This window comes from Acomys minous, assembly GCF_964271855.1.
Source record: "Acomys minous genome assembly, chromosome: 3".
In the NCBI taxonomy this organism is placed as follows: Eukaryota; Metazoa; Chordata; class Mammalia; order Rodentia; family Muridae; genus Acomys; species Acomys minous.
The window spans coordinates 109,850,414-109,875,166 of record NC_140485.1 but is presented as its reverse complement, the minus strand read 5'-3'; the positions used below and the strand labels follow the sequence as shown (position 1 = coordinate 109,875,166).

General features: G+C 42.3%; 1 protein-coding gene and 1 pseudogene across 9 annotated transcripts in view; one reads left to right on the top strand and one right to left on the bottom strand.

Moving 5' to 3' along the window:
- Positions 1–24,753, bottom strand: part of TPD52L1 (TPD52 like 1) — a 102,316-nt gene that overhangs the window by 8,961 nt on the left and 68,602 nt on the right. For 6 of the 8 annotated variants that reach the window (XM_084775129.1, XM_084775126.1, XM_084775122.1 and 3 more), the window contains 4 exons: positions 17,215–17,363; positions 5,773–5,874; positions 2,124–2,138; positions 329–367 (listed from right to left, as the gene is read on the bottom strand). In XM_084775129.1, the coding sequence (XP_084631255.1) occupies positions 329–367; positions 2,124–2,138; positions 5,773–5,874; positions 17,215–17,363 (305 nt within the window). The remainder of the gene's footprint in view (positions 1–328; positions 368–2,123; positions 2,139–5,772; positions 5,875–17,214; positions 17,364–24,753) is intronic. The other 2 variants (XM_084775123.1, XM_084775124.1) reach the window with 2 other exon arrangements.
- LOC311593693 (superoxide dismutase [Cu-Zn]-like) lies at positions 14,486–15,062 on the top strand (annotated as a pseudogene). Its single transcript has one exon. The product of its transcript is annotated as a superoxide dismutase [Cu-Zn]-like (transcript).

Sequence of the window (24,753 nt, the reverse complement as noted above, 5' to 3'; positions counted from 1 at the left end):
TGTTAGTGCTTCGGCTATGTTACTTTGTTTTGTACTCAAAATCCATGCAAGGCAGCTCTTATTTCTTTATAACGTGTTGTAAGGAAATGAGGATTAAGATAGGTGAAGTCCTTGTCTCTGGTCTCAGGAAGGGCACGTGTCTGTCAAAAACTTAAGTCCAGAGCAAGTGGCCACCTTCTTTCCTAAAGACAGAAGGATACATGAGGCATAACATGACACTTAATCTAATTCCTCTCAGAGAAAACGATACAGGAAAGTAACCCCCAAGTAAAAATAATGCTTCAATACATTCTGCATTAATATGATGTGAATATTTTGTATACCTTACCTCATGGCAGGCATACTTATGGAGTGGCGAATGGAGTACCTTCAGAGTAAAGCACATTAAAGGGAGGGGGAAAGAAGACAGCATAATTTAGGTTTGTGGGAAAATCCTAGTTTGACAATTCTAAAGCAACCATTTCAAATATCTGAAGAAGTCCCTGCCCACCCAACCAAGATGGCATTTGTTTTCCTTGGGCATAAGCAGCCAAAGTCAGCTTGCAAGGGTATAAAGAATAGACAAGCCATGGTCAAGGCCTCCTCTCTTTCCTAGGGGCCCTGCAGGAATCTTCGAAGGTGTGGGATCCTTCGGCCTATCCCTGATCTCCACTTCCTTCTCATACCGGGGAAGTGTGAGAAGCAGAACCCGGGAAGGACAGCAAGGTAGGAAGATGATAACAATCCATTGTACGGAAACTGTCCAGAGGAATATGCATACGGTTAAGAAACAGCATCCTAGGAAGCACATGCTAGGCTAACACATTACACACACGCACACACGCACACACAGCTGGAAGGAGAAGGCTTCTACATCCATTCCAGACTGTCAAGAACAATTGGTACAAATATAAACAGGCCTGAGGATTTTATGAGATTGATCCTCTTAATGCTAGCGAAGCTGACTCATCGTCTTTTGAGTTTTACTCAGAACTGGGGTGAAGCAGTTGGGAGGAAGCAAGCTGGGTTCCATTGTCCTGGGCCATGGCTTGCTCTCCTGCCACATTTCAAACATAGACCTTGCTTTCTCTTCTCCCTTGGGAAATCAAATAACCCTTTCACAGGGGTCACCTAAATCCATCCCAAAATACAGACATTTCCATTACATTACAAAAGATCAACAAAGCTATGCTATGAAGTAGCAAAAAAAATAATAATGTTCTGGTTGGAGGGCCACCACACCATGAGGTACTGCATTAAAGGGTTGAGGGCCACTACTCTAGAAGCTAACAGGTTTGGGGTCAAATCTGTCATGCATCCCAGAAACTATCACCTATGGCCATTAGGACAGGCAGCCTTCTGCTGAAAGGTCAAAAGTCATTCAGGCAGTAGTTGTAGCCTCCCAAGTACCATATATAGAAATTGCATTTAAAACACACAACCACAGGTAATCCAGCATTGCCAATCTGCTCATCTCATTAAACAGTCTGGGGTAGAAGTGGGGGCGGCTGGGATTAGGGGGTTTGATTAAGTTCATCCTATGAATCCAGAGAAAACAGTTTAAGTTGAAGTTCTCATGCTGAATCAAGTCAATAGCCTCTTAATATTAAGTATTTCCCAGTAATTTCTCCCCCCATCCCCATCTCCCTCCAACTTCAAAATATGGAAATTGAAATTTAAATGTCAGTGAGTCAAAGTTTAAGAAATTCATAGAAATGTGATGGGGATGGGACTAGTTCTCTATTTCTCAACTTCACATTCTGCAAGTTTTATTCAAACAAAAACAAAAAACAAAAGAAAAACAAAACAAAAAAACCTGTCATTTTCCACTTTCTTTTTATGCCTTTGAATTCTAAGGACCGCGTGAGTATAAGAAGAGAGTGTGCTGACAGAAGATGTCTAGTTTAGCAAATGAAACTGGTGGGAAGGTTCACGAGTGCCCAGTGGACTCTTGATAGATGAGTCGCTGCACAACTAACTGGCATCTTCCTTGTAATGTGCATGCCCCCAGAAAGTGGTCTAGCTTCTCTGGCTGTGACATGGCTTAAAGGGAACTGAAAGGCATGGGTAGAAGGGAATAGCATGGGAGGAGGCAGCCGCAGACCTCCTCACACAGCCTCACAGACTCGACACAGTGTGCTTACCCAATCGAGTGAGACCTGCAGCCAGGCAGCATGGGAGAGAAAGAGAGTGGGCAGTTAGCACAGAATCTGAAAACACGTGCCCCTTGTGACTTTTGTTCCTTTGTTAAGAGCTAAAAAGAAAGGCTTGAGAGCAACTTCATCCATTGTTCTCCTGAGTACACAGTCTGCCTTCCCCGAACATGCTGAGAGGGAATGGTTCCGGGACCCCGTGGATATGGAAATCCCAAGATAGAGTGCCTCAGCATTTGCATATACCTTCTATATTTATTACTTGTGATACCTAACGCATGGTAAGTCATACAGCATTTGTTATGCCTTGCCACTTATAGGATCTTACCAAAAAATTCTGTACATGTTCAATAAAGATGAATTTTAAAACTATGTTTAAACTGTGGTTAGTGGGATCCACAGATGCAGAAACGACAGCTGGTGGTACCGTGTTTCTAATGTGTCTTAAAGTTTTTTGTCCAACACTGTTAAAAAAAAAAAAAGATTGCTTCTAATTGCTTTTCCCATAGAAATATATTGATGGCCAGACTCCATCATATGCTTCCCCTGAACATCTGTCCCCAATGGATCACAGTCTGAACAGACTTAACTGGGAAATTCTGAGAGGTTGCCAACGTTACTGTAAAAACCATCCCAACAGTTTACACTTTCTCAGATGCACTTCACGGATGCGACTTTAATACACAGGTGGGGCTAGTATGGAGGAAAAGACCGAACATGGTCATAAATTGATTTGGAATGCACAGAAGAAGATATAGGATAATAACATATTTTTAAAAGCAATCGAAAGTTTGAAATAAAATACTCGTGCTAACAGTTTAACATTTTCTACTCTTATAAGTTGGCACATTAGTTTGAACAAAATTAATAACTTTTTTTTCTCATTTGAGGGGATTAACTGGAAGAAATGTTTAAATAATATCTACATATTATTTGTTTTAGTAAAATTTAAAAATAAAAAATCTTTTTAATACCTGATTAAAACACTAGAAATACATCTCTGAAAACTTTTCCCAACTTTTGAAATTCTTTATAAACTGTATTTGAATCTCTAGAAATATGTACTACATTTCGCAGGATTTTCAGTCAGTATTCATTTGAAAGCAATGAGGCCAGAATGCCAGACCTTATAAATGCTAGGCCATTGCTTTATACTGACACAACTCTTATGTCTAACTAGTCCTATGTCTAAGACTAACCTTAGACACTTCACAATGAAAACTGTGTGTCTTTATGTGAAGTTGTAGGTACTGAATAGAAGGGAACCCCTGGGAAATGAGTTATGCATTGTGCTAAAACAAAGCACTTTAAAACAGGAGGTGAGGCAGCTGACAGCTGGGCATCACACGCTACTACAATACGAACAGGAATGTGCCAATATACTACCTGTGTGCAACAGCCTTTGTCCCTCACGGTTTGGAGGAACAAGAAGAGTCCTTATGAAGCACAGTGGATCCCAGTCCTAGATGAATCCTGATTCCCTTCATGGAAGGAACACCTTGAGATGCTCTTATAATAAAGACTAAACCAGCACCTAAATGCATCATGCATGCCATGCTCTATAATAAATACCCCAATGGTGTTGCTCCTGGAGTTCCTCTCACTTTGTCTGTGATTGGATGGAACCCAAGAGCTCCCTCATGTATGCAGAGCAAATACTCCACTACTGAGTTATAGCCTTAAGCCCATGCTCCTCTCATCCACATCCAGGTAAAGATGGGATCAACTGCATCCTGAAGCAGTCACTGCCCCAAAGGACTGGTCCAAGGCAGATTCCTAGCCTCCCCAAGGCCTTCTGAGAACAATGCTGGAGGACTGCAATTTGGAAAAACATTTAAAAATGCTTCAGAGATGTGTATATGGACTCACAAAAAAAGAAAGACCACTTCTTGGTAGTGTTGGGTGAGGTGTTCAGGAGAAAGAGATCAACTGCATATGTAAAGGACACTCTTTATAAACATGGCCAAAGAGCTATTCTCATATATAATGGGCAAAAGGGTTTTTCTTGTGTATGGGATATTTTTTCAGATAAATGGTTTGATGCCCCTGTAAACCTTACTCACAATAAAATTAGAAGTAACTAGTGATAAAATTAGAAGTAACTAGTGATAGAAAAATCACATGCTATCTCTGAAGGCTTTTGGTGTCTTTCTATAATGTGGTATTGATAGAAATTAAGATAAAACAATACAGAGCATTCATGTACATATCTGTAATTAACTCTACACGAACACCTAGTTAAGATGGTGCGTGAGTAAGAGGCATAATCTGACAACTTTTGATGTGAAAAACTAAATATGAAGTCTTGGGTATTTGTTTCTAAGTATCAAAGCTTCAGAGAAGTAATAGTTTAAGATATCGGTGACATAAGTGTACACATGGTTTCTGAAAAGCAGAAACTTAAAACTTGCCAACTTAAAAAAATAAACTTGGACCTGGTGGTAGCCTTTAATTCTAGTTTTCAGGAGGCAGAGGCAGGTGGGTCTCTGAGTTTGATGAGGCCAGCCTGATCTACAGCGAGAGTTCCAGGAAAGCCAGGGCTACACAGAGAAACTTCATCTCAGGGGTAAAAAGGGGTTTCTAAGAGAAAAATGAAATTGATTTCTAAAGAAAGATGTCCTAAGCCACATCAGCCAAATTCAAGATAAATCGACAGGCATTCAAACAATGCACATATACACTTCCCTTATATATGATATAAAAAATAAAGATCACTTATACAATACCATTTTCCCTTTTTCTACAGTATAGATGTTAGTTTTAGTTTAAAATCTATCTTCACATCCTCCCTTGTGCTCTGCAAATTGAGTTATGTGACATGAGGGTAGTTACTTAAAGGTTTTACTGCTGTTGTATACTGTGTGATAATTCCATTATTAAAAATTATTAATGTATCTCAATATACTGTTAAAGGAAATACAGAAACCAAATACTGTCATTTTATAATATAAAATGCACCAGAGGGCTGGGTACCAAAATGTAATTTGCAATAATTTATCTGCAAAAATTCCACTGAATACTTCCCTATATCATTCAAATTAACAAATTAACATATGTGATACTTAATATGCACTGACAATTTGACTAGATCTAGAATTACTGTGGGAACATGTCTCTGCGTGTGTCTATAGGCTGTTTCCATGCAGACCCATCTGAGGAGCAAAGAGTCAGTAGCCCACGGGGTGTGGTCCAGGTCTGAAAGGGAAGTGCTAGGATACACCCCTTCCTGCTTCCTGACTAGGGATACAATGTGACCAGCCCCCCTCAAGCTGGTTGCCATGACTTCCTGGCAAGGATGGACCGTACCCTCAAACAATGAAACAAAATGAGTTTTTCCTGAGGCTGCCTTTGTCAGATATTCTGTGCACAGGAAAAAGAAAAGTTAGCTAATAAGACCAGTCAGGTTTGTTGTGTGGTGGACTGTTCTGAAACCTTCCTTATTCCCACTAATTTCTACTTTTACTGGTAGGAAGAGTATGGTTGAGGCCAGGCTTCTAAACTGACCTTCAAACAGAAAATATCCCAACATGAAAACTTATCTCTGTCAACAATGAGTGCCATTTTTACCCATTAAAGAAAGAACTCCATCCCAATATGCAGCGCTCTGTGGCAGGGACCCCATGTTTTCCTCCTGACCTACCTCATATCCCCAAACTTCTTGCTGATGGCAGTTCCCACGTTACTGAAAGCTGCTGTGGCCTTCTGCCCTGCATGGCTCAGGGTTTCATGCGTTTTCTTGTACCTAGAAATAAAAGAGAACCACGGTAAGAGTCAGAACAGAGTCCAGGAGCAGAGTCATGTGAGACTTTGGAGTGCCTACGAGAAAACTCCAACAAAAAAAGACCAGAGTCTCCTGCGGTGGTTTGAATGAAAATGGCTCACATTGGGCCCATAGAGAGCTGCACTGTTACGAGGTGCGGTTTTGTTGGGGCAGATGTGGCCACTGTGGGAGGAGGCGTGTCACTGGAGGTGGGCTTTGAGGTCTCAGAAGCTCAAGCTAGGCCTCGTCTGTCTCACTCTCTGCCTGCTGCCTGTGGATCGAGGCGTGGAGCTCTCAGCTGCCTCTCCAGCGCCATGTCTGCCTGTGTGCCGCCATGCTTGCTACCATGATGGCGACGGACTAAACCTCTGAACTGTAAGCGAGGTCCAATCGAATGATTGCCTTTATGAGAGTTGCCACGTGTCGCTTCACAGCAACCAAACTCTTAAGACGGTCTTGTGAGCTCAGTCTCTTCAAAACACAGAATTGTTCTTAGGATGTGATTTTTATGCTCCTCCCAGGTGTAGCAGACAGAAGGGAGTTTTACTCCAGTTGTTATTCATGTGCCTCTCTACCGGATAGCATGTTGTTTCCATGTCTGTCTTGTCCTTGTGATTGGACACTTTGCTCAGGTGACTCTTCTTTTGTTGTTGTTGTTTACATATTTTTTATTAATTTATTCATATTACATCTCAATTGTTATCCCATCCCTTGTATCCTCCCATTCCTCCCTCCCTCCCTCCCATTTTCCCCTTACTCCCCTCCCCAGGTGACTGTTCTTAACCCTCAGAGAATAAACTGTCTGATGCTCCAAATAAAATTGGCTATTGCATGAGACTTTAGCCCACCTCATTTTTAGGTCTCCTGATTTTCCAGGTTCACACTGCCAACCAGGGCAGTAAATTGTAAACAATGAAGCAGGATAGAAAGACAGAAAGAATTAAGGGGTTGTGGGAAGTGCAAGGAGTTGTTCCCTCCCACCCCCCTTCCTGGAGGCCGGTTGAAGTCTCTTACCAGCTTGTAGCCTATAAATCTCTCACAGTTAACAAAATTTTTTGTATTGGTTGCAACAAAGAGAGAATACATCTTTAAGATACTGGTATTTCTCCACAGTTGAGTGGAGAGTGGGATATGACTTTCACAGGAACTTTGGTGCCTCATATTTGACCATGTCCCCTGGAGGGGGAGATGGGGTGGCACTCAGAGGAAGGATATCAGGTTACCAAGAAGAGACTTGATACCCTATGAGCATATACAGGGGGAGGAAATCCCCCTCAGGAACAGTCATAGGGGAGGGGAATAAGGGGAAAATGGGAGGGAGGGAAGAATGGGAGGATACAAGGGATGGGATAACCATTAAGATGTAACAAGAATAAATTAATAAAAAAATTTTTTAAAAGATACTGGTATTTCAAACAAAAATGTTAAAATAACAACCAACCATACTTAAGACTTTTGAGTTTAACTTTCCTTCTTTCCTAGCTGTGAACCTATAAATTTCAAAAATATTTCACAAATAATTTTATTGACTTTGAGGTTTTTTTACATCTCTGAAGAACAGATTGTATATGGTGAGGCCTGGCTGGTGACAGGTCACACAGCAAAGGAGAAGCGAGAGGATGGGAAACAGAACCCTCCAGAAAATCTAACTTTTTTTTTCTTCTGAAGTATGAAAACAGCATCTTCAAGGTATAATTTTACACACATGACTTTGTTTTATGATAAAACTATGACCAACTGAAACCACAGAGTTTCAGGCAGTTTACACATGACCTAAAATATTAAAATACAACTTGATGCTAATAAAAAGGCAGTTACCATAGTACTTAATGTAAAAGATTAGGAATAAAAATATCAATCATTATCACAAGATTTTAGAGCATACACTAAGATTCTTCAGAACATCCAACTACTCAAAAGAATCCAAATATAGTATACACTGAACACTAAATGACCTGTGCCCAACAGCATTTAATTGTAATGCCTTTGGCCTTAAAAATGAGAGTATTGGGGCTGTCGAGATGGCTCAGTGGGTCAGAGCATGCACTGTCCTTGCAGAGGCCACACATCAGGCAACACCTACATCAGCCTGCTCACAACCACCTGGAACTCCTCCAGTTCTATGCACACAACTCGAAAATATTAAAAAAGGAGATTACCAAAATAAGGGCAAATATTTACAAACAAGCCAAGAAAAAAAATCTGAAATTCCTACTCCAATTTCTAGGATGCTGAGAGAATTTGCATCAAGTGGTCATGAGGTCACGAAACCTGATCTGTTATAAGGTAGATTGAAAAACCAAGGGGGCGTCGTGGAGAAAAGGAAAGCACTGTACAATACGTGCATGAGACACATCCATGCACTATGGACTAGGACTAAGAGTTAGCTTTATTCTAGAACTCTCCCTACTAGTACTGATATCACAATTCTGAAAAAAATAATCAAGAAACAACTTTTACTACACAAAATTTCTCATGCACAGCGGTGGGGAAACGAAGCCACCTTTCTCTGTCCAATAGGGCCGTAGCTTCGTGGTGCCTTGGCCATGTGAATGCCAGCACAAAAGAGGTAAGCCCTGGCCAGGAAGGCAGGGAAAGGGAAGGAAAAGCCATCATGGAAGGCCAAGAGAAGAATGGCTAGTGGGAAGCCACCCAGCGCCGAGTCAAGTGGCCTGAAAGATAATACAGAGGAAAAGAAAGAAAATGGTGCAACCGCTGCCATCTTCCCAGGAGCCTGCATTGGGCTACTAGAATGTTCCCTCTGATGTCAGCCTTGCACTGCTTTAGCAATTTCTTGCAGCTTGCCTGTATATTTACTTCTACAGTAAGCTGGTCAATGTAGTTTAATACTGGTGTGTGTTTGAAAAGGCCTTGAGTTTTGAGATAAAAAAATTTTTTTAAAGACGTGTGACATTCTTAGTGTGATGCTTTAATTTAAAACTGGCTAGAAGGAAGGTCATAGTATGAGCAGTGTTACATTGTTTTAAAGGCACCCCCCCCAAATGGGAGGTAGGAACACATGGAACATCTGTTGACTTTGTGTTGACTGATGGATGTATCGACAATGAAAAATGCACATCTATTTCAGCCTGTGCTTGACCCAATGCAGCATTAAGTTTCCAGGACCCCTGATTTTTCTGAGAAATAACCTGTAATTCCATTTCGTTCTATTTTAAACTTGTTTTTCTTTTCTCATGCCTATGTATGGTGCTGAGAATTGAATTTGCGGCCTTGAGCTCTCAGTGTTAAAGCTGAAGGCCATTAGAACTGAGTCTGTTAGATTATACGTGATGAATACAGGCATGGAAGAGTGCTGTGGCTCCATGGTGACAGAGCAGGTGCCTCCCTTCTCCCATAATGTCCTGTCGCCTTGGAGATGCCACCGAGGTGAGTTGGGTCGGCTTTTTATAGCTCCAGTTTCATGTCGAGAAATAATAATGCCATATTTTCTTTAAAGTTTCAGCTGTGTGGGAGACCCTGTCTCAAAATAAAGGTGAACAGAGCCTGAGGAATACCACTTGAGGTTGTCTTCTGGCCTCTACATGCACGTGCAAACATGTGCACTAGCAACCATGCACATGCACACAATTCTAAGGTGTGTGTGTGTGTGTGTGTGTGTGTGTGTGTGTGTGTGTGTGTTTCATTTTCCACCTCTTCATTAAGCAAATTGTTTCTTAAGAACACTTAGTAGTCATTTTGCACGATGCTTAAAAATCAATAACTGAAAAAGCTCTCCAGGGGTAGGCAGTGAGAGGGAGTCATATGTGGGAAGTGATTACCAACACCATGGCAACCAAGGGCCTATAAGAAATAGGTCATTGAACTCAGTGTACTTAGAAGATCCAAGGAGCACCCCTGTAAGGAGTGTAAGCACAGCCTACATGAAGGGTACCTCAGGGGCCGTTACATGGTCTATACTCTATAATTTTACATAGAGTCCTGGTTGAAGTTGATCTTAAACTGAGTGAGCTTGGCTGAAATTGTTACACGGTTTGGACAGTACATAGGGCATCTTCTGTAGATCTCTTTGGGGAATCATATTCTCCTAGTCAAATAAAAAGAATTCTATTCATTTCTTACATGAATTTCCTTGATACTTCACATAGAGCACATGACTGACAATTTTAAAAGGCAGTGCTAAAAATCAAAATGACACAATAGTGTGTGATTTGGACTTAAACATTTTCTACATATAACTAGAAGAAAGGACTATATCATCTATTGTGTTTTTACAAGATAACTCACAGCATGAATATATGTCCCCTCGGAAGAGATTTAAAAGATTTCATTCCCTTACTGACTATATTTTCAACATCTCACCAAAGACATACAAAATCATTTAGGATCATTTTTGTCCAAAGGCATCCTAAATATGTTATTAAAATATAACTCTACCACTTCTGTCTGGAAAAACAAAAAAGAATCTACATCCTGGTTTGTGTGATACAATAGCATCCCATAGGTAACGAGCACTAACTTCATGGGGGGTTGGGCATGCACAAGTTTTAACATTAGGTCTTCAGTTATCATTGATACTTCTGAGTGCAGCAGAGCTACAAAGTGATCCTTACAGAGAGAGACAATCGTCATTTGGACTGTTTGAGCACAGAGTAAATAGGCCATAAACTGAACCTCACTTTTCAAGCGCTGTGAGTCCCGGAAGTGCTGCAGGTTAGGCCTCATTCTTCACGTATAGCTTAGAAAAGGTGGAGGAGGTAAACTTCCTTCCTAAAACCTCCTACCCTCTGTGGACTTCCCATTAGGCCTGCGGCACAACACACAGAGGTCTATTAGTGGGAGAATTTTATAGGTTCACAAAGCAGAGCATTGAATAAATAAGTATACTGGCTCTAAGCCTCCCATCTGCACCCCGCCTCCTTGAAGCCCAAAAGGCAACAAAACAAATCTAGGTGTGAACAAAATGGGAAGGAACAAGAACACCTCCCCCTCCCCCACCACACACAGGACCCTTGTCCTGCTGCTGTGTTCCTGAACTATTTCTATAAAGGAGACAATTTGAGTCCATTATGCCATTACTCTTACTCCTTGGGTCCTATGGCAATTTCAATCCTATTCCTCAAGAAACTATGCCACGATCTTTCATTAGCATGCCATAGATTTTCTTTTCATTATAAATCAAACTAAATAGGTCATGATTGCCTAATCATTATGCAAAGTATCGCCTCTGGGAATCACACGCATTCTCTGAGAGTTGAAATTCTTTCCAGTGCTTTGAAGTTCCAATTCCTCCCAGCTAACTTGCCACTGCTCATCATTCTCTCGCAGGCATATTTCTACCCTGTAACATATAGAGCGTGAGCTGCAATGGGAGTCAGGGGCACTCCTTTCAACATATGATTAATCAGCCCCCTCCTCCGCTTTCCCTCGGCAGCCAAGGAAATAGGGTTAGTAGAAGACTTTCTTCTAAAATTATGTGGTTGATAAACTTATCTTTCCTCACAGGTAAAGGAAATTCAACTTCATTCCTAAAGGTCAGTGAGACCACAGTCATTGGATGTACGAAATAATCTCCAAGGCCAGTCCTACAGTTTTCAATGAACTCCATGGCCAATTACTTACTCGCACATGTGCACGTGTGCACATATGCATCTCTGACTTTTAACTTTTCTGAAGTTGTCCTCTCGGCTAAAATTTGCTCATGGGTTGGCTCCGATGTGATCAAAACTGGTTGCTGAGTGTCAGTCTTCCTCTGTGTATCAATCTTCCCGAGGATAACATAGAGTCACTGCAGGCCAACAAAGCATTGGACACCACCTGCCTACTCCATTTAACTCATTAATTCCTCACTACCCCTCACATCGGTACTGACATGGTCTCATTCCCTGTGTACACAGAATCCAGGCTGTCATACCTCAGCCCATGAGATAACAATGCTCTACTGCCATTGAGGTAAACAGAATGGGGACTGTGTAGTCCAAGCACACAACCCAGTCACATTCAGTCAATCCACTTCTCTCATCATTTACCTCCAAATCATTGGGACTTCTTGTCAGACTGATCTCCAAATCCTTCCGCTCCTCTCCATGACTCTTCCTTTACAGCATGATTTTCCAATTCCCACCCATTGTTGTAAATTAAGTGCTCTGCCGACCTGCCTTTCAGTGACTCGGCGGCAGCAGCCTACGTCATCACCCACCACTGTCTTGGCCAATCTAGATCACCCTCCTATGCTCTTCCCCTCTCCTCCCCTTCCCTTTCCTTTCTCCCTCTATTTTTATTGTTCATTCTGTCTGTCTGTATCTCTCTCTCTCTCTCATGTGTCCACTCCAAGATGGCCTTTTGCTGTCCTCCCTCCCCCAATAAACCTATTGCTCTAGATCTGTTGCATGGCATGATTGCCAAAGGTGCCTTTTCTGCCTCTTTATCCTAACACCCATGCCCCATGCACAATGTACTACATAAGCTAATGGAAATGATGCACCAGTGTATGTCAACCCAGGCCATTTCCAGCAGCATCTAAAGCCCTTGGCATTAAATTCTCACTGGCGTGAGAGGCCTCAGTGACTGTGTTCTCATCTCAGCACACCTCTTACATGTACAGTCTAGGCATTTTTTTAAAAGATGTATTTATTTATTACGTACACAGTGTTCTGCCTGCATGTACACCTGCACGCCGGAAGATCTCATTATAGGTAGTTGTGAGCCACCATGTGGTTGCCGGGAATTGAACTCAGGACCTTTGCAAGAGCAGCCAGTGCTCTTAACCTCTGAGCCATCTCTCATCCTAGACTTTCTTAGGTGTTTTTTTGCTTTTGTTTTTTGTTTGTTTGTTTGTTTGTTTGTTTTTCTTTAAGCTACAAAAACTAGCTCCTCCCTCAGAGTCTTTGTATCAATGTTTTCTCGTCCTGAAAGCTGGTCCCTCCCTAGATCATTTAACACTGGACCTTCCCTTCCCAGTCTTTCACATCACAGCTGGAATCGGGCTCTAAAACACGGATTTCCTGCCTGGAACTCCATCTCAGCAGCTCCAACCATCTCCTCCAAGTCTCTTTCACTGGCAAATCACCCTACGCTGTCCTCCTCCCAGCTACATCCTGGCAATTGGCCAGTTCCTCTCTTGTTTATTTCAGTGTTTCTTGCTCGTTTCCTTTCAACACTGAATGAAAAGTATGCATCTTGTCCGTCCTGTTATCCTGAAGTCTAGATTAGCCTGTAGGGAATAAGTGCCTAATGGTAGACATCCATCAGCATGTGTTGAATAAATGAATGGTTAGGACTCTTTATTGGCTTTCCAGTCTGTGCAGAAGAAAGGTAACTATTAGCTGACATTCCTGCCCTTCCTCCCATGCCAAGCACACTCACTAGATGTTCTCCTTGGGAGTGGAGACTTCTCTCCTGCTGAGCCATCACCAGTATGTGTCATCCTAAAGAGGCACCACCTGTCTTTCTTGGACTGATCGCATTCTGAGGACTCCTTGGAAACCCTGCTTGGCACACTCCCCACAGCGGCAGTGTCTGAAGGCGAATCTCCTGTCCTACTTTGCACTCCCACAGTGCCCTGTAATTATCATTTATGAAAAAAAAACCAAACAAAACTCTTATCCTTCTGATTATATTGTAAACTCCATAAACCCAGGGACTAAAATCTGTGCTATTCATCCAACAAGAAATTTTACATCAAGTAGACTGTCTGGCTATGCCAATTTGTTTTCCAAACATGAGAAAACAGACATTCTTCCCCATGTGAATAGTCTAGGATGTGACCTCACATCCCCTGCCTCTCCTCTTCCTGCCGCCATTACAGCTTGGCACTAGGGACACACCCTACACAGTGATTCCTTCCTCTTCTTTTTACTCATCTTCAGCCTTGACTCTACTCTGTCCACATTTGGTTATCTAATTCCTGAAATTATTAATGGGGGAGGGGACAGATGAAACTATCCTTTCTATTCCTACTCCCGAGATGGAAGTTCAGATTAGGATGACTTAAAACCAAGAGACTTAAATTAAATGCAGAAGCAACCAGACCCCCGGAACTGGAGGGGGTTCAGTCACACACTCTCAGGGCAACTCTTTGGTATTAGTCACACTAAAGGGCAAAATCAGAAGCACAGATAGATAACTATTTAATCTAGTACCTGGCACTCCACTGTCCTTTTCTGGAGGCTGTTCATATCTGATGCTGTTGCAGTACCTTTTTTAAAAATTTATTGCACACAGGGCGCATGGTTTATAATCCCTGTCTGCAGCTGTCACTTGATGAGGAAAGGTTGGTTAGCTAGCCTCTGGAGAGGAACTTTGAAGACCCCTGACCCCATACTGTCCTCCTCTAGCCGAGCTAGATGAAGTTCTGGGTGCACGCACATAGAAACCTGGAAGGCAGATGGACCACACTGCAGGGGAAGAGAAACAAGTGTTTCCATGGAAACCAGAGCAGCTACTCTGGGGAGCCTCCTACAGAGGGCATCTTCACAGTACTAGAAGGTCTTGAGCATTAGTGTTTAAGAACTAGCAGGTGAAATTAGTGTCTCACAAAAAATGGAAATATTGCTGTCAATCATTAGTACTTCTTCTTACTACCAGGTACTAAGCTCTGGAGCAAAAAACTACAGAGAAAAGAAAGGGGTTTGCGCCGGCGTTTCTTGCGGTGTCTTCCTGCATCGTTTGCTTCTTCTCGTCGCCCTCCTCCAGGCTCCGGAGGCCGCGCCCGCGTGTGTCCTGACGAAGCATGGCGATGAAGGCTGTGTGCGTGCTGAAGTGCGACGGTCCGGTGCAGGGCACCATCCACTTCGAGCAGAAGGCAAGCGGTGAACCAGTTGTGGTGTCAGGACAAATTACATGATTGACTGAAGGCCAGCATGGGTTCCACGTCCATCAGTTTGGGGATAATACACAAGGGTGTACCAGTGCAGGACCTCATTTTAATCCTCACTCCAAGAAACATGGCGGACCAGCAGATCAAGAGAGGCATGTTGGAGACCTGGGCAATGTGACTGCCGGAAAGGATGGGGTGGCCAATGTGTCTATTGAAGATCGTGAGATCTCACTCTCAGGAGAGCATTCCATCATTGGCCGCACAATGGTGGTCCATGAGAAACAAGATGACTTGGGCAAAGGTGGAAATGATGAAAGTACAAAGACTGGAAATGCTGGAAGCCGCTTGGCTTGTGGTGTGATTGGGATTGCCCAGTAAACAAACATTCCCTGTGTGGTGTGAGTCTCAAACTCATTTGCTATCCTGCTAAACTGTAGGAAAAAAAAAAACCATTAAACTATCTTAACAGTAAAAAAAAAAAAAAAAAGAAAAAAGAAAAGAAAGAAAACTGATTCTCCTGGGTATCAGATATGGGCGAAGACAGTGTCTTTACATTCTAATGAACGGAGCAGGAAAGAAATGCGTAACTCAACGGCTTAGAAATTCTCGATGTCTGAACTTGAGGCTAAAGTCAAGGATTTGAACAGGGAATTGTTCTGATTTCTCACCAGCTACTAATACTCAACACGCAAAAAGAAGAAAAATAATATGTGTAAAAACCTTTTTTCATTTAAGATTGTCTGACAAGGAAACTATTTTAGTCATCAAGAAGTCCCATCCCAAAGCCAAGTCACCTGGCCTCTCCATCCCTTGTTAATTGACAATCACCAGGCTTACCAGATCAGATAGAGCCAGTAACAAGTGTGCAAAGAGGCAGCACCTGATTTCCTGGGAAACCTTTGCCCATCCCCAGAGGATATGAGATATCAACTCGCTCCAGTCAGAATGGCTAACATCAACAAATCTGACAACAAATGATGGTTGTGGCGAGATAGGTATATCCATTCACTCTTGGTGGCTTGCAAATTAATATAGCCAATATCAAAATCTGCTTCCAGATGTCATAAATATTAAAAAAAAAATTCCACAAGACCCAGCTATTTCACTCCTGGGCATACAACCAGAGAACTCCATAACCTACCACAGAGATAGGTGCACCCCCCCACACACACATGCTTACTGTTGTTTTATTCACTATAGCAAATATTTGGAATCAATTTAATTGTCCTTCAACAGATAAGTGGATAATGAAAGCACGCGCACGCACACACATGCTCACATGTCCACGCATACGCACACATGCATGCACACTGGAATACTGTCTGTTTAGCGCTAAAGAAAATGTAATCACACCATGTGCAGGAAAATGGATGGACTTACAATGTATAAAAAGAAGTGTGTGGGGCCACACTCTCTCTGAAGTAAAAAAGTGCATGTTCTCCCTCATATTCAGAATCTATCCAAGAAAAAATAATATGTAGGCGTAACATGTAGACCTGGAGAGGCTAAATGTTAGGAGACGAGGAAGGGCTGAAGGCAGGTAATGGGCAGAAGCCATGAAGGAGGATGGAAAGCTATGTTTCTCTAGTTCTAACTCTGCCACAGAATTTTTGGTTCTGGTGGTGGATAAGTATACACAAATATACTTGGTAGTAAAAGGATTAAATCCAGTGTACATAACTCCGTTTTCAAATGATGTAAGTGGATAAAACTGAGCCATACAGACTTTGGGTCTGGTTAATTTTGCTGTGATTTTTCTTTTGCAAAATTTTTATAATAAGGTTTACAAATGAAACAATAAAAAGTCTAAATGGAATTAGAGTTTGAGTTGGTTGGTTGGTTATTTATTTATTTATTTATTTATTTATCTATCTATCTATTTATTTAGAGGCAGGGTCTGGTGTCACACCGGCTGGTGTCTAACTTAGTATGTAGCTGAGGATGGCCTTGAGCTTCTGATCTCCCACCTCTGCCTCCACAGCGCTAGAAGGGAAATAATGCCCACCGCACCTTCAGGCGGTGTGGTAGATTGAACCCAGGCCTTCCTGTGTCTAGACAAGGCCCTAGCAGCTGAGCTACATACATCCTTAGCTCCTGGAATTAAGAAGAGTTTTCATCAACAAAGATTTATTGCAGAAAGATCTTTTACAGTTGGCTCTAATGCAATATTGTTAACCACCACTCATATTTCTTATTTTGCCCCTAAAGAAAATATCTTCTTCACACCTAAAAATAACAAATCAGCTGGGCGTGCTGGCGTACACCTTTGATCCCAGGACTCGGGAGGCAGAGGCAGGCGGATCTCTGTGAGTTCAAGGCCAGCCTGGTCTACAAAGTGAGTGCAGGACAGCCAGGGCTACCCAGAGAAACCCTGTCTCAGAAAACAGAAACTCAGCCCCCCTCAAAACAACAACAACAAAACAAAAAACAGAAACCACAAAAATCAACCTTGTAGGAAAAAAACCCAAAGGGGAAACCCAGAAGAGCGACGAGAGCGCGGACCCCTAGCTAACTGGGGTCCCGGGGGGGGGGGGGCGTCTACTCACGCAGTGGTAGTCTGCACGTCGTGCCAGCCCCTGCTGAAATTCTGCTTCAGCTCGTTCATCAGACTCATGCCAAGCTTCTGTTTGATCTCAACCAGGTGTCTTTCTTTCGCTGACAAAACTTGTCGCAGTGTCGTAATTTCGTCTTCTAGCTGGAGGTGAGAGGAAAAATGGTGGGATGAGACGTCAGAACCAGCGAAAATCACATTTTCAAAAGATTGCAGTGCTTCGGCGGAGTGTCTGAATCCTGTTAAATCCTGTCCGGACCTCATACTACCCCCTCCCCCGCCCCCCGCCACCCCAAAACTTACTATGCAAACGTAGTCCACCCTCTGAAACTGAAACTGGACACAGGATGCTCAGGTTTGCCCATCCCCAGAGTGTGGACAACTCACGGAAGAAGTTGGTTCTCCTAAAGTGTGGGCCCTGGAGTTGGAAGCCAGGTTGCAGCAAATTCCCTTACAGCAAACCAACCGGTGGCGCATGCCTATAATCCCAGTACTCGGGGAGGCAGACACAGGTGGATCTCTGTGAGCTCTAGGCCAGCCTGGTCCACAAAGTGAGTCAAGGACAGCCAGGGTTGTTAAACAGAGAAACCCTTTCTCGAAAAACCAAAAATAAAAATTCGCTTACAGCCTGAGCCATTCCTCACTGCCTCAATATGTATCTTTTAACAAAACAACTTCTTTTCATGTGTTACTAGTTAATGTTGATTTATTTATTTTTGCCCGCCACATGTAACTGTACTGATATAGGAATAAACTTGGCTGACACTGTGCTTTTTCAGATCTTAGTGCTGTAAAAAAAAAAAAAAAGGAGGAACAAGGAAGATGAAAATGCATGCAAGAAAGTGATTTGGGTTAGGTTGGGGGTTGGTCTGGTTGCTGACCAAATGAACAGAGTCACGTACCCCAAAGTGTTTCTAACCTTGCCCAAACACTTATTCTTGTTTGACCACTAAAAAATCAACATATCTTCTCAGGGCAGATAGGATAGGTGTGGCTAAGGTTCAAAGGCTTTTGGGACAGAGAGGTTCTTGGGAAGGGAGGCAGTCAGAGACTGGAAGAGGATTTTGAGAGAAGGAGGAGGAGAAGGAAGGAGGATACCACCTCTGTGGGTTGAATAAGAAGCACATGGCCTGTGTGGATGGAGGACTTGGCCCACGTGACGAACATTAGCAAGCATTTGGGATCATGGATGGGAGGTGACTCAATAGACGGTATTAGAAGCAGAGGGCATGGGATTGGGGCAGGGAGCAAGGAGGTATGGGAGGTAGTTTAGGGGATAACAGGTGGCTGTGGTTTTTTGTTTTTGTTTTGATTAATAGTGGGTTAAAACATACCACTGCAATAACTATAGCCTAATAATAAACATTTATTAGTCTGTACTTTTTAATTAACATCAACATATATGTGTATGTATATACTCATACGTGTGTGTGTGTGTGTGTGTGTGTGTGTGTGCACAGAACCATCACTACTGGTGCCTGAAACATATATATATATATATTACCTCCTAGCCATTCTTTGTAATTTCCTCTCCCCAACTCTTCCGTGGCCCCCTAGCTCTTGCCCTCACTAGACAACCACTAATATTCCTTCTTTCACTCCAGCTGAGTTTGCAGTTGGAAGAATGTTATGTAATTATAATGCTTTGCCTATTCGTTTAGTTAGTTTGGCTCCGTTCACTTAGCACAAGTACTTGTGACAGAGCCATGTTGCTGCATGAGCAATGGCTCCTTTCTCTTTCGCTGCAGAGGACCTCTGTTGCATGGGGTTGACAGTTTGTTGTTAAGGGGCACTTGGATTTAGCTAATACATATAAAACCACTATGAAAAGATACCTATAAGGCTTTGTAGGAAAAACATGTTTCCTCTCTTCCCCATGCCACATACAGTAGACCACTATGTAACTGTTTTTGCAAGTTATTTTCTGGCAAATAAGTTACATAAAATATTCACTTTGGGGTATTGTGATGTCCTATAAAGTAAATTTAAGCTTCCCAAAGTCTGATTTAACTGCATGCCATACATAATATTACCACTATGTGGGGTGCTTTGATATTAATGCTTACTTTCCATCTCTGCTTCTAGAAAGGACAACCAGTTGTGCTTTTCTTCAGTAAGGCAAGCAGAGACATCACGGGGACACCCTTAGGACTCCATGTGTGCAGAGGTAACAGACGGCTGCCAGATCCTTCGAGTTCTCAGTTTTTAAAAGGGGGAGCTATGACTCATTGACATTCAAAGTACCACTTTCCTTTTGACCACAGCTTATGGCTAACCCTGCCGGGCATCCTTGGGTCACTGGAGAACAAGTTGCTGAACAGTGTTGACTGCCTTTGGGATTAAAACAAAGAAAAAGGAGGGGGAAGCCCTTTCTCTGCCACAAGGAACAATCTTTTCCCCTGTGCTAAGCAGTAGGAATCACGTTGTGATTTTCCTATTCCTCCCCCTCCTCCCCTTCTCTTTTTCTTCTTCGGCTTTTGCCACAGGGAGGACTGAACACATAGCCTCACACAGATACACATGTACTCTATGCAAAGCCTCACAACACAGCTAATCACCACAGGAAATGAGGCACAAGTACAGATGAAGAGCATCTTAAATAGCACAGTACGAGAGAGAGAGCAATACCATGGGGTTTCTAATATTAGGAAAATATTCTGAAGGTTTAATATCATCAAATTTTCACACTCATAAAACGTCTCTATATGTTCCTGGAAGCCCTTTTCATAAAAGAGACTGACTCACACATTCCAAATGTGTTCATAATCAGTAGAAATGTGCCCTTTTTCTTAATGATCAAGTCTTCCTTGTGCATGCATAGGCTGATAGGTACAAAAGGAGGACACTCAGACTTCCCGGGTCACATGCATTAGTCTCCCTGTTACTTGAGAACACAGTGTTATTTTAAAATCTTATTTCTCTGTTCTTTATTATCATGTCATATTCCACCTTTTCATCTTTGTCAAAGCATCTTCCTGTATTTCATCTGCTGCCTAATATGGTTATCTCTTGTTCTTTTACACAGAAAAATGCCTGAGTAGTGTGTCTTTCTTTAGTCTTTGATAGCTATAGGTGCTTTGCTTTCTTTCATTTTGAGAGACTGAAATTACTGGGAGTTTGGTTCTTTCTTTGAGGTATGATGATCCATAGCATGTTTCTTTAGTTTCTACTGTGTGATGAAACTCTTGAGGAAAGTTTTAACTTGCAGAAATAAATTAGCGATGCAGGGAAGGAGGAAGGTCTACGTATATTGATATTTCAGCCTCACGCACATGGAACTGCACAAACATAGTGAGGAGAAAGTCAGAATATTTCCATTAAAGTTGTTAATAAAAATTTGACCCTCCCAACAAAAAGATAGAAACTTTGAGGTGACCTACTTATCTCTCATAATCCCTATAGTGTGGATCTGGCACATCCCAAAGGCCCATGTGTCAAAGGCATGATTCCCAGCCTGGGAGGTGACAGAAGCTTTTGGGAAGTGGAGCCTAGTGAGAGGGAGTCTGGGTCTGCCCACAAGGGTGATGCTGGAGTGCTCGTTTCTTCCACTGTCTTTTTCCCTTTGCTTCTTGCTCACCATGATGTGGGCAATCTTCTCTTCCACACACTCCCACGTAATGTGCCACCACAAGCCTCACAGATCAAAACTTCTTAAGCTACAACCCCAAATAACCCAGTCCTGAGGCTTGGGGGTTCAATTATAGCAGCGACTGCACTTTATTTAAAAAAAAAATCACCCTGAAGGCATATGTAAAATGCAGAGTCCCAGTTATGCACACCCATTTTTATTACCCTGAGATTCTGGAGTATCAAATAAGACCAGACATATTAGAATATTTGATAAGTACCCCAGATCTTCCACTGTAGGTGATATGTAAAGTCTATACTGTGAGCATCTCTGGTAGTCGTGTCAACTCTAGAGTGAGGTAAAGTGCAGGTAAATCACATTGACCAAAGCATTTAGAATACTCTTCCCCTCGGTTTAAAATTACTTCTTTATTAGAAATAGAAAGATACTTTTTAATTTCATTTTTACTTTTTAAATTTCATTTTAAAACATCTATCTATCTGTTTATCTATGTAGACAGAGTCTCACTATATAACTTTAGCTGGCCTAAAACACACTACTCAGGGTTCTTTGATTTTTTTTCTGGACTCCCTAGACATTATGAGAAACATTTATGATCAAGGTGAGACGCTTTAACTGAATATTTAAATATGATTAGCAAGAAAACAACAAGCACTAGCAAAGATGTGAAGGAGCGGAAGCTTTATATATTGCTGATTTAAAAAAAAAAAAAACCAAGGTGGTTTCAGCACAGTAGGAAACTGGTTTCTCAAAATAATACTGAACTACAATTTGGCTTAGTAGCACCATTTCTACACATAAATGCCAGGAAACTTAGAATACATATGTTCACTGTCTATTACGAAGAGGGAAAACAGCCCAAATGTCCCTCAAAGGTTGAACATAAGCAAACTATGTATATACATAAAATAGAATATGGTGCACCCACAACAAGACATGAACTTTCATTGGGCGGTGGTAGCGGTGCACGTCTTTAATCTCAAGACAGAGGCAGGCAGATCTCTGTGAGTTCAAGGCCAGTCTGGGCTATAGAGTGAGTTACAAAACAGCCACGGTTACACAGAGAAACCCTGTCTTGAAAAACAAAAACAAAAACAAAACAAGAAAGAAAGAAAGAAAGAAAGAAAGGAAAAGAAAAGAAAAGAAAGGAACTCTTAATGTATGAGCCATGAAAATATTAGGCTTAAGAAAAAGAAACCAGATACCAAAAGTTCACATATGAGATTTATAGACTCAGTAAATCCACAGAGACACAAGGCAGACTGGTGGTTGTCAGAGAGTGGGGGGACGGGCAGTGTACGAAAACTGCTTGATGTACATGGTTTTCTTTTAGAGAGGGTGACAGACCTGGTAGCGCTCAGAGAAAGGATAGCAAGAAGAGACTTGATACCCTATGAGCATATAAAGGGGGAGGAAGTCCCCCTCAGGCACAGTCATAGGGGAGGGGAGTAAGGGGAAAATGGGAGGGAGGGAAGAATGGGAGGATACAAGGGATAGAATAACAATTGAGATGTAACAAGAATAAATTAATAAAAAAAATAGAGAGGGTGACAGAATTTGTGTTTTGGCAAGAGAATGAAGTAACAGTTATAGAATGTTCCATGTTTGTTGACTATGTTGAATAAACTTATCTTGGTAAAAATACCAGAAAAAAGTAAACTAATTAAACTGAATTAGCTAAGAAACAGCATTAATGTAAAATTCATGTTGTAAATTTGAAATTTTAGTTTTTTGTCTCAACCGATAAATCACAAGGAATTCATAACATGAAGCCAGAAGAAATATTTTGATAACCTGTTAATCGTCGATAAGTCATTTTTGCATACTGATTCAACACCTGCCTCTATTGGCTGAGATCCCTGGAAAACTAAGATTAAAATGCTGGTACTGTATTGGAACTGATAAAGGCACAGGGTCACCCCAATCTTTTCCAATCTAAAACAACAAGGAAGGAAGCAAGACAGAGGAGGGAGTTTGACAACAGTCTCCGCCTATTGATAATGCAGGTTGCTATGTCCCCCCCCCCAACTCCTATTAATACCTGTTTTCCTTGAGTCATTTTATCTAGGGACATTGGCAGTATTAGATTGTTACATAATCACATTGGCAGTGCCGCTGCCAACACTTCCATCTTTCCAAAGCCAGGCACATTACCGAACGCTGTGCAACAAATGAAGCTTAGGGGATGAAAAAGAGAAAGGGACGACAACAAGAATTATTGGTTGTCTTTTTCTGAAGAGAGAGGTAATTAGATAGTTGATGACCGTAAGCCGCTGCTGATGAGACAGAACAAATATCTGAAATGAAATGGTGCTGTGTGGTATGGTGATAAGATCCATAAACAACACATACTCAACTTTGGGCATTACAAATATAGATCGTTTTTTATGAAGTTGCAATAATAACCCAAGCTGATTATAAATAGCCCCTGGACACCTGTGTGCGAACCCCTGCACCAGGACAGAGGTGATATCGGTCTCATGTCAAGGATATTTTAAGAATACAAGGATGAGGATAATATTTTTAAAACTACAGTTCAACTTGTGTTCAAAACGCATTGGGTTGTGTGGGTAATGGGCTTAGAGTAGTGTCTACAGACATCCTCGTCAGGAGGTTAACAACAAACTGGGGAGGGTGAGGGTGGGAGCAGGGGGATGCTGACAGAGCCAAAGGGAAGCTGTGAGGGAACCGTGAGGAGGAGTGAATCAGAGTCCGGGTATTTGGCAGACCCAAGGCTGCTTTGGGCAAACAGTCAGAGATAAGAAGTCCTTATGCACAGAGCTCTTGCTTTGCCGAATGCCTGCACTTTGCCTGCTACAAAGGTGGATCTCCAAGGTCTCTGAGGAAGCTGTAACATTTTTTTTAAATATTTATTTTTTTTATTTGTGGATGGAGAGGGCATGCGCATACCATGGTGCACATGTGGGGGTCACACAGGCAGCTTGTGAGACTTGATCTCTCCTACTATGTGGACCTCAGGGGATCTAATTCAAGTCATCAGGCACTTTGCCTGCTGAGCTATCTGCTGGCCTCTATGGAGGCTTCATATTCCATACCTTAAAAGAAAAAACAAACAAACAAACCCCAATAAGACCTTCCAGATACAGAGGAGAGCTACCTGTGACCACCTGTGGAGGGTTGCCACAGGGCTGAGCTTTCCGAAAGTGCCGAGACTGCTGGGAGTGAATCTCTGTGTGTTCTCGTGTGGTTACCGGGTCCTAGCACGGCAAGTAAAGTCTGAACGTGTGTGCAATGGAAAGGACCTGCGGTGCTGTCTGCAAGTCGGCAGGACACGCTTGTGCAAGAACAGAGAAAGGAGGGAGAAAGAAGATTTGGGGAAAGAGTGAGCACAAGGTGAGTGTAGCAGGAGAGAAGTGGAAATGAGTGATGGAACACAGCAAAGACACAGTTCTCTGTCTTTTCACTGTCTCAGTGATGGACACTGCACCAGTGTCTCTAGAAGTCATGATGCTGACTTTGACCCTGGCTGATTCTTTTAATCTCTGGAGCACCCGGAAGTAAATCAGAAAACATCACCGGCCAGCGCATGTGAGGAATGGAATCAGGAATCCCAGTAACTTGAACACAGTCACAAAGGATCTGGTGTTACCGCCAGGATTCTGACCCCAAAAGCCTCAGAAACAAACGGAGCTTCCTGGAAATTGAATGCTGGGACTAAAAAGGCAGGGAAGTCGGCGTGTTGCTGGCAGCTTGCACTCAGGGAGCATCCATCTAAAGCCAGTACTTTCCCCTTGATAATAAGACTAATACGTGCTCACTGTTGGATACATAGAACACACTGAATTGTAGGCATGTGTAATCACATCCCAATAATCCCAGAGCCCTGACAAACCAAGGCACTTTGTCGGAGTCATTCTGGTGCCGAAGAAGCCTTGTTGAATTGACGCTGAGCTTTTGTGATGAAGGACTTAAGTTCCAGCTTCA